Below are 10,061 nucleotides of genomic sequence, written 5' to 3' on the forward strand. Positions count from 1 at the left end.
AGGAGGCTCTTGCCTTCAGAAGCAGCTCACCTGGCTGCCGCAGAGCCACATCCGAGGAAGTTTCTGCTCTCCTCAAACAGCTCTTGCATCAAAGTTTCCCTTCCTCCTCCTCCTCCATCTCCAGCACTGCAGGTGCCAGGCAGAGCCTCTCTTCCCATCCCTGCAGCTCTAAATTTGCCTGGTTGCTGAGCACGTCTATTCTAGGCAGCCAAAGGCAGGCGAGACGAGGGAAGCGAAGCGCACGCAGTCGTGTCACGAACAACATTGGTGCCAAGTTCTCTGCTACAGCCAGTTCAGGCAGAGAACGTGTCTGAGGTGGAACTCAGAGCCAAGTACCACAAGCTACAAAAGAAATCAGGGGAAGAGTTCTTTCTGTACCAAACATCCAGCAATTCTCAGTTATCTGGGGACATGGGGAAAAGCACAAACAGCAGAAGAACCTAAACACCAAATGTGCGTGAGCAAAGGGATCAAATCAGAAGGGATCAAGGTCAGGACAGAAAAGAAACACCATGGTGGGATGCTGAGAACCCCAAAGCTGCCTACACTGCAAATCATCATGGTACAAAGCAAACTGGTTGGCTAGGTCCCCACACAAGCACCACTAGCCCTGCACAGCTCTGGGAGAGCCTGCAAATGCTGTTCAGCTTTGGGAAGCAGCAGCTGTGATACAGCTAATCCTTAGTCAGCCCCAGGGGGATTGAGGGCTCACCAGCAGGGCTTGTCTCCACAGCAGGGACGGGAGGGGGTGCCACACATATGCCACCGACTCCACCAGCAAAGGAAAGAACTGAGGCACCAGGGATGGGAACAAATTAATCAGGTTTCCACACAAGGAAAATCACAGCTGTCATCAGGACTGGGCTGCCAAAGCAGGTAAGGAGAGGTGTAGCAAGGCAGTAAGTGATATGGTTATGTCCATCCTATCTTATCTCCTACATATTGAAAAAAAAAAGTCCCTCCTGAGAGACATAATCCTCTAGAGAGGATTAAAGGCTGTAAATCAATGGGCTACCCCCGGAGAGAGTAATAATCCAGCCTTTGCCGGGTGATAGCTGAGATCCTATCAGCAAGCTCCCCTTGCGCTTGGAGAGAGAAATTAGAGGGCAGCCTGAAGGTAGGAAAGCATCTCTAAGCACCCCTGCTCTTCTCTTCCCCACTAACAGGGGCTGGCAGGTCAGGCTGAGCAGCTCCGCGTTCACGCCTGGGTAATCCCACCGGTAGGACCAGAGCGCAGCCAGGCGCAGTGCTGGGCTGGCTCCTCTCAGCTCCCCTTGACTCTAATTACAGGTAAAGTGTCTTTGGTTGTAGTTCAGGTCTCAGGCACCTCTTAGGCGGTGCAAGGGATTAGAAAACACCTCTGAACACACTGGTGTGACGCTGACCTGTCTCGGAGACAAGGTGGTTCTTCTCCCAAGCCAGCTGGCAGCACCTCAAGCTCTGTGGCACCTGCCTCAACCCTTGGGATGGTCTTTCTTTACTGTCATCTTGTGGTGGCCACGAACTCCTGCAGCCATACCTTCATCCTCATCAGCTTGCTACCAGCCTGAGAGGACAGGACTGAGAACAAACAGGTTTTTAAGGAGGAGACACGATGCTTCTGTGCAGCAACCTCTGAGAGAATAAACAGAGCACAAGTAGTTCCTTTGTACAGGGATAACTCCGGGCAGCGCAGGGCCAAGAGGCTGCTCTCCTAACAGACACAGCTTTAGTCTGTAAATGGAGTGCCCTCTGCTGAAACAGTAAGAGCCCTGCAAGAGGCAAGGCACGTTCTCCTGTTCATTCCAGGCAATGGCCTCACAGATCTGGAGCTCAACCCAGGACAGATCACAACCCAAGCGCCAGGCAAGTGAGTAAGGTCCGTTTAATACAGTCAAACACAGAGAGAGCACAAAACCAAGGGAGGCTGAGGCACGTTGCAGGGAAGTGTGTGTGGGGGGGGGAGGAGGAATGAAACAACAGGGAGGAGAATCTCTCCAACACACAGAGCCACCTCTTACTCTGTGCTGGACAAAGTGCTGAGGTCTTCTCTCTGGTGGCCAGGAGGAGGAGGAGGTTGGAGAGAGGTTGCTTGGAGTTGGAGGAGCCAACAGGGTCAGTGCTGTCACACAGGAGCACACTGCCCTCCTGTGAGGAAAGGAGCAGCCCCCCCAGACTGCTCCACACCAGAGAGAGAGGAACCCCAGTGCAGAGAAGAGTTTCAGGGCCAAGCCCCAGGCCAAGAAACAGCACGGCTGCCTCAGCACAACTCACCAGTCCAGCCTCTCCCGCCCAAAAAAAGCTAGGGAGCCCCACCAGCAAAGATGAGCTCCAGGGCAGCCTGAATGTCCCCTCCAGTGGCTTGCAGGGCTCGGAGACTTAGCTCATCATCGTGTATGCCCATGTCTCGCAGCTGCTGAAGCTGTGGTTGCCACTGGCTCTACAGACAGAAAACAAAAGCAGCTAAGGGTAGGTGCAAGGCTCCAAGCAGTAACAAAACAGCCTCCTCCACTCCACAGCCCTGCACTTCCATGCCATGTTCTCCCTAGCTCATTCTCCCTATTCTCCCTTTCAGCTTGAGAGCCATCTCCTCCCCAAAACACTCCATGCCACATGGGGCTTTCACGTGTCCCCAAAAGAACAGGGTGCACCACTGACCTGCAGGCTGGGCTGCCCTGAGGCCTGCAGGGCATGCTGTAAGGCCTGGCTGAAGAGATCGTTGGTGATGGGTGTTCCCGACTGGACACTGGATGACATTGGGGAGGTCCCAGAGGAGTGACCCTAGGAGGAAATAAGTTGTATATGGCTCAGAACTCGTCACAGGAACCAGAGCCAGCTGTACCCCAATTATCCTGCCACCCCCAAACCCCTGTGGAGGGGAGCCCAGCCACGAATATAAACCAGCAAGGGCTCACACTCGGTCAGGCATTGGTTTTAGGGCCCAGGAGTACCTCCCAAGCTGCTGTACCTGGGTGCCAGGAGTTGGCGTGTGGGAGCTGCTCTCTGGGGTGCTGGCCAGCGCCAGCGCGGTCGCCAGCTCGCTCTGGGTGATCGGCCGGGGTCCGGCAGCCCCAGCGTAGCCCAGAGACACTGGGCGGGAGCCAGAGGTGCTGCTGGATGGTGTCGATCTTGTGCTCTGCAGAGAAGGGCAGGGGGGAAACAAAACCATCCCCTCAGATGTCAGGGTCTGCGTCCCAGGAAAAGCCAGCCCATGCCCATTGCTCATCCCCAGGGATCCCTTTCCCACAGTACTTGAAGGTCAAGTGCAGAGCTCTTAAAGTAAAAGTGTCAGAAAAGACAGGCCCTTTTTTCCACAAACTCAGCTCTGGAAACTGGCTGGAAACCTCTTGACATCCCATCCTTCAGTTTAAACAGTGTTACAGGCCTATAACAAAACAACCCTCGACAGGCACTTCTTTTTGCCTGACCACAAAATCCTTCAGAAAGAGGAAAACCTCCCCGAAATGCAAACGAAGGGCAGGGACTGACACTCCCACACTTCTCAGCCGTGCTTATCTGCACACAACTCCAGCTCTGTGGCAGTTGGACTCCCAGGGTGTTTACTCTGAGGACTGAGTGCTGCTTCAAGCTCTGCTTCTGCATTCTTTTGGTGTGACCCCACCTCAGCACTCAAGAAAATCCTGACGTGAACGGCGTCCAAGCACGCCACAACCTACAGGTTTGTCTGGAGCCAGAGAGGCTCTGAAGAGAGAAAACTTTGTGGAATTAAACCCCAACCCCAAGTCCAAAATAGTTCAAGCCTGCTGCTCACCTGGTGGAAGTCATCTTCTTCATCAGAGAGACCTTCAAACAGGAAGCCACCTGCAACAGAAAGGAGAATCTACAGATGTGGAAAACCAGAATGAGATGAGAATCCCATGGAATCCTTGGCCACTCCTTCCCAGCTACGGTCCCCAGTTAGGACAGAGGCCTCTTCTCACCATCACGTTCCTGGATAAGTCTCAGGCAGTGCAAAAGCCTACCAAGCCCCAGGGCACGTTTCCAGCTCGGGAACTGTGTCAGCACAGCACAGGTTTGTTTGGAAAACCTACAATGACATCCCTGCAGGTTCCCTGCTCGCTGCGGGGCTGAACGTACCCGGCATGTCCCGGTAGGAGCCAGAGGACATCCCTCGGGAGGAGGTGTCCGGGGCCGGGAGCGGCGTGCTGCCAGCCACCGAGTGCAGAACAAGCACGATGGCGTTCACCAGCGCAGGGTGGGCTGGGATCAGCCTGCACAGACAGGAGGGGAGGAAAAAAAATCACACAGGGGAACTAAGAAAAAGAGCAGCTGGATAGCAGCAGGGAGTTTAGGTCAGGAGCTGTGCTGGCAGGTGGGAGCAGAACTCTCTCTCTCTCCCCCCTACCCGGAGAGAAGTGGGTTTCTCCAACAGCGCCAGCGTGCGTGAACTTACGTGTCCAGCATGTTGGGGTCTGCAAACACTGAGAAGAGATCCTTGTCCTGCAGGACTCCTGAGAGGCACCAGGAAACACGATGAGGAAAAGACAGGATACAAGAAACAGGAGCCAGTCAAAGAAGCCATGGGAAAAAGCAAGAGAATGACTTGTTTTGCAGGAACTGAGTCGCTGGTAGCTACCATAAATACTTCATTATTGGTCCCCCCCAAAACCTTTTGCATTTTCCTGGCCTCCTGATCAGAGCCACACACAGAGGGATAGGGCTTTCCCAGCTGTCCTCCAGCAAACACAGCTCTGCCTTAAGGGCAGGATCAAATGCAGGACCCAGCTCCTATCAGCCAAATCCCATATTCCACCTGTCTCACCTCAAAACACGAGTAACTTCCCAGGCCAGAATGAGCACGTTTGGTTTAGCAAATGTTTCTGTAATGCTCTGCAGCAAGGAGAAAGCATCCACACCCCACTGCTCTCCTTTGGAAGCCAGCCTCCATCCCCAAATACTGCCAACAGAGCACAAGTCAGGCACTGGAGTGGATGAGCACAAGTCAGGCACTGGAGTGGATGCTGACTCTTACACTTCACAAAGGGATGGATAAAGACACTTTCTTTGGAGAAAGCGTGCTCTCCCTCCCCTTACCACAGGAGTTAAACACAGGTTACTCATTACTCAGGTTTCCTCGGATCCTCTGGGTGACATCTGGACTCACCCAAAGCAACAGGGTCGCTGCTGAGGCCGGGAGTAGCTACAATGATCTGATCCAGAGACTCCTTGTTCCCCAGCATTTTGAAGACCTGCCAGAGAAATCGGAGCAGATCAACAGTGTCATGTAAAGAGGCTCCACCCCGGGGTCACTTCACAGGGAAGGGACAGACAGACAGACACTCAGAGGGCAAAGCACGAAGCTGCACTCACAGCATCTCTGTAGGCAGGACTGCTGTGCAGGGCTGTGTGAAGGACCCGGAACTCCCGTACTGCTGCCACCTTATCCACAGGCTCTGAGGGTGGAAAAACAACAGAAGGAAACAGAGTTCTCCCTCTGTTAGCCTTAGGAGCCATTTTACTCCCCACTGGGACCACAGCAACAGTGATTCTTCTACAATCAGGCAGACTAAGAACTCACACAAGCCTGCTCATCCCTTGAGCCAAGTAACCAATCGCTTTGCTCCCCAATCCTCCGGCAGCACCCTAAAATTGGTCATAATCAATTAAGGAAAGAATAGTCACTCTTCATGCTACATCTTAACACCCATTTCCTGCTGTTAAGAGGTGAAAAGTTCCCAAAGAAAAACATCCATCCTCCAAACCTCGCCTCAGGCTCCCAGAAACAAACACATCACAAGACATGCTGAGCCTCAGCCACAAGAGACCCACACTGAACACATCCTGAGGGGATCTAAGCCAGAGCAGCCCACACTGTCCTCTCCTCACCTGGTTTCTGATCAGGCTCAGGCCAGGACTTGCGCAGGACGTGAACAGTAGAGCCAGACTGGATGCCATAAAAATCCAGCGTCTGGTCATCCCTCAGCTTACGGCCACAGTAGATCAGATCTAGGAGAGAGACACATCTCAAGATCAATATGCTCAGAAAGGGTCTGGGGTCTTTAAGGCCTGTGGACTGCCTGGGGGTTATCACTCTGCCTGTGTGGCTGCCTCAGCTGGTCAGCAGCTCCGTAAGGTGAGGGAAACCAGAGCTGAGATTCACAGAATACGACCTTGCCACCTCCTTTAGAAGCACCAACCTCTCAAGCCTTGTAAGAGATCTCATGAGGACACATCCCAAAAGATTTCTCAACAAGGGCACCGATACTGCAGGAGCACCGTGACCCCAGGCAGATGCAGAACAAGCCACCCAAATCCCAAGGCACCGAGACTGCTGCAGAGGGAGGATGTTTGTGTCCCAACCACAGCAAGGAGAGGAAGAGGGTGGCCCCAATTTTGACACGGCCCACACAGGCACCTACCAATGAGCTCAGGGTCTGGCACAGACTCCTGCAGTTTACCAGTGATGAGCTGCTTGAGGTAGGAGATGCTGCACCCACCCAGCGGGCACTCCCCCAGCTCTGTCTCCGGTAGACGTAAGATGGATTTGGGAGCCAGGGGCTGATCTGCCAGCTTCACTGCGATGTGCCACTCCGGCAGGGACATCTCAGCTTCCTCACCAAACAGAACCGAGCCAACTTCTGACCCACAGAGCTCTGGAAAGGCAGGAAAACAACCGGGACTGAGAGCCTCTCCCCCAACCAGGCAGACACCCCAGAAATTCACAAGCCTCACCCTTGCCAGGAAGTATGCAGGGCACCAACAGCCTTCACAACGCACAGCCGTGCTTTTTTAGCTTCCTGCCTCAGGCTTAAGCAGCAGCTGGCGCTGCAGGGAAGGCAGAACCAGCCCCCCACCCCACCCCCCCGCCCCGGGCCCAGCACTGCCCCCCCCAGCACCCAGCCGGGGAAGGAGAGAGGCCGAGAGCAAGGCCCGGCCCGCTTCCCCCGCCGCGCACGTTCTCCAGGCCGGCCTCCAGCCCCCAAAGCCCCGTTTCCCGGCACGAAGAAGCCAGGGCAGAGGAGTAAGCGCAGCAAGGCGCCGGTGGGTGCTCAGCGGCCGCAGCCCCCAGCCCAGCGACCCCAGCCCAGCGACCCCGGCCCGGTACCTCCCGCCTGAGCTCCGCGGCACCCAAATCAACAGGTCACACCGGAAGCGGAAGTACTGCCCAGCCACAGCGGTGCACCCTGGGAAATAGAGTCCTCCGGAGAAAAGGCGGTGCTTAACGGGGTGGGGAAAGCAGCGATTGGCTGGCCCCGACGTGACGTAAAGAGGAGAACCAATAAGCGTCCGGCTAAGCGTTTAAAGGGAGCGGGGCGGGGGCGGGCACAGCGGGAGGTGGGGTTCCCTCTCCCGGCGCCAGCCCCAGCCCCAGGACAGCCCCCGCCCGGCTCCGTCCTGCCGCTTCACCACGCCAGCCTCTCCCAAAAAAGCGATCCCACCGCCGCCCCAGCCCGCTGAGGAACCCGAGGCACCCTCAGGACACAACAGGCAACGCCGCAGGGGACTCGAACCGTCCGGGCCAGGGGGTCTTAAACCGGCCCCAGCTGTAAAGGGGTCTGGGCCTGTTCCACGGGCTGTGGGGGGACACCCGCTCCACCCTGGGTTCCTCCAGGGGCATCTTTCTCTCCAGCACATGGAGCACCTCCTCCCCCCTTCCCTGGCCTTGGTGCCTGCACAGCTCCTCACACCTTCTCACTCCCTTCTCTGGGGCACAGAGCAGCTGCTGGTGGGTTTTTCTCCTCCCTGTGACTCCAGAGGCGCTGTGACCATGGCTGATGGGCTCGGCCTTGGGCAGCAGCGACTCCAGCCTGGAGCCAGCCAGTGTTTGCTCAGTGGGGCTGCAGAGAGCTGCTGGCTGCTCCTTGCAGCAGCCGCCCCTGCAGCCCGCCCCCCCCCACTCCACCAGCACCCAGCCAGGCAAAACTACAAAAGGCATTTACCCCAATTTTGTTTTCCTAAGACTGACTCCAAAGCCCATGTACTGCACACTAATTCTTCGTAGCAAGGAGAGCAAGAGCCTGCCCTGAAAGGAAGCAAAATAACCTCTGGTAGTTTTTAAACCTAAGAACTTTATTTGTTTCCCTACAAAGGAATCAGTTGTGACAAACCTAAAAGTGACAAGTTTAACTTTAGTGTCATCTTATCTGCGTGACATCACCTAAGCAAACAAGGCTCCATCTGCCTCCGAGGCCCAGGGAGCCCTGAGGAAGAGGAGCAGCTAGCCAGCCACAGAACTACAGCCTAAGGGGCCATTAAAATGCACGGGTCACTACTCGGTACCTCAAGGAATTAATTCAAAACATCACATAAGTAACAGTCGAAGGGGTCTGGTCCATCGTGGGAGGAGGAGGAGGAGGAGGAGGAGGATGCCCCAGCACACATCCTGGCAAGGACGGCCCTCAGGTGACTGCCTGCAGTCCCTCTAGAAGCACTTGCGATGGACGATGGAAGGGCCAGACTCATCGTACTCCTGCTTGCTGATCCACATCTGCTGGAAGGTGGAGAGAGAGGCCAGGATGGAGCCCCCGATCCAAACGGAATACTTGCGCTCCGGCGGGGCGATGATCTTGATCTTCATGGTGCTGGGTGCCAGGGCGGTGATCTCCTTCTGCATCCTGTCAGCGATGCCGGGGTACATGGTGGTACCGCCGGACAGCACGGTGTTGGCGTACAGGTCCTTCCGGATGTCCACGTCACACTTCATGATGGAGTTGAAGGTCGTCTCGTGGATGCCGCAGGACTCCATGCCCAGGAAGGAAGGCTGGAAGATGGCCTCAGGGCATCGGAAACGCTCGTTGCCGATGGTGATCACCTGCCCATCGGGCAGCTCATAGCTCTTCTCCAGGGAGGAGGACGAGGCAGCTGTGGCCATCTCCTGCTCAAAGTCCAGGGCGACGTAGCAGAGCTTCTCCTTGATGTCCCTCACAATCTCCCTCTCAGCCGTGGTGGTGAAGCTGTAGCCTCGTTCCGTCAGGATCTTCATGAGGTAATCGGTCAGGTCCCGGCCGGCCAAGTCCAGGCGCAGGATGGCGTGGGGCAGCGCGTAGCCTTCATAGATGGGCACGGTGTGGGTGACGCCATCCCCCGAGTCCATGACGATGCCGGTGGTGCGGCCAGAGGCGTAGAGGGACAGCACAGCCTGGATGGCCACATACATAGCCGGGGTGTTGAAGGTCTCAAACATGATCTGGGTCATCTTCTCCCGATTGGCCTTGGGGTTCAAGGGGGCCTCGGTGAGCAGGACAGGGTGTTCCTCTGGGGCAACGCGCAGCTCATTGTAGAAGGTGTGGTGCCAGATCTTCTCCATGTCATCCCAGTTGGTGACGATGCCGTGCTCGATGGGGTACTTCAGGGTGAGGATGCCCCTCTTGCTCTGGGCCTCATCCCCCACATAGCTGTCCTTCTGCCCCATGCCCACCATGACACCCTGATGCCGGGGACGCCCCACAATGGAAGGAAACACCGCACGGGGGGCATCATCCCCTGCAAAGCCTGCCTTGCACATACCAGAGCCATTGTCCACCACAAGAGCAGCGATCTCTTCATCTGCCATGCTGACCAGGCCTGAAGCGAGCAGGGACATGGAGGTGTCAGAGCCCCTCCTCAGAGAGAACAGAGCAGCAACAGCAAGGAGCCCTGACGCTTGCCCCCATGCATTAGAAGCCTAGAAGGATTTACCATGCTAGGGAGCCCTAGCAGCAGTGCTGAGGGTGGGAGGGAGCACCGGGGAGTCTCTAAGGTGTGGCCCACAAAGCCCTCAGGGCCGAGCAGACAGGAGACATCTGGCACACAGACCACCTGTATATTACATATACACACCCCACCTACTTATTCCCCAAAGCAGGCACATATATACAAGCCCAAAAGACGAGCGCTGACCTTGCTAATCCCATCCACCCCCCGCGGGGGCCTCACAACTCCCCCCCCCCCCCCCCCCACCCCATCCACCCCTCCCCGAGCCCCACCTTTACCGCAGACCGGAGGGAACAAAGAACCGCCCCAACCTAAGGCCCTCCCCCGCTCCCGGGGACCCGAAGGAACCTCCCAACGCCCCCCGAGGGCCGGGGGGAAGGCGGCATCACCGCCTCAGCCCTCACCTGGCGCTCAGCTCCCTCAGCCCC

General features: G+C 56.3%; 2 protein-coding genes across 2 annotated transcripts; both read right to left on the bottom strand.

Moving 5' to 3' along the window:
* Window positions 1–1,847: 1,847 nt before the first annotated feature.
* Window positions 1,848–7,083, bottom strand: UBL7 (ubiquitin like 7). The gene is made up of 11 exons (XM_084267964.1): window positions 7,046–7,083; window positions 6,360–6,593; window positions 5,827–5,946; window positions 5,311–5,393; window positions 5,105–5,189; window positions 4,394–4,451; window positions 4,078–4,211; window positions 3,752–3,801; window positions 2,948–3,115; window positions 2,638–2,760; window positions 1,848–2,419 (listed from the first exon to the last, which is right to left on the bottom strand). Exons 2-11 carry the CDS (start codon window positions 6,541–6,543, stop codon window positions 2,282–2,284), a joined length of 1,143 nt encoding a protein of 380 aa, XP_084124090.1. The 5' UTR covers window positions 6,544–6,593; window positions 7,046–7,083; the 3' UTR covers window positions 1,848–2,281.
* Window positions 7,084–7,996: 913 nt separating this feature from the next.
* Window positions 7,997–10,061, bottom strand: LOC311194775 (actin, cytoplasmic type 5). Its single transcript, XM_084267982.1, has 2 exons — window positions 10,038–10,061; window positions 7,997–9,504 (listed from the first exon to the last, which is right to left on the bottom strand). The coding sequence occupies exon 2, from the start codon at window positions 9,491–9,493 to the stop codon at window positions 8,363–8,365; it is 1,131 nt and encodes a 376-aa protein (XP_084124108.1). The 5' UTR covers window positions 9,494–9,504; window positions 10,038–10,061; the 3' UTR covers window positions 7,997–8,362.

This window comes from Gallinula chloropus (assembly GCF_964237585.1).
Source record: "Gallinula chloropus genome assembly, chromosome: 9".
Classification (NCBI taxonomy): domain Eukaryota; kingdom Metazoa; phylum Chordata; class Aves; order Gruiformes; family Rallidae; genus Gallinula; species Gallinula chloropus.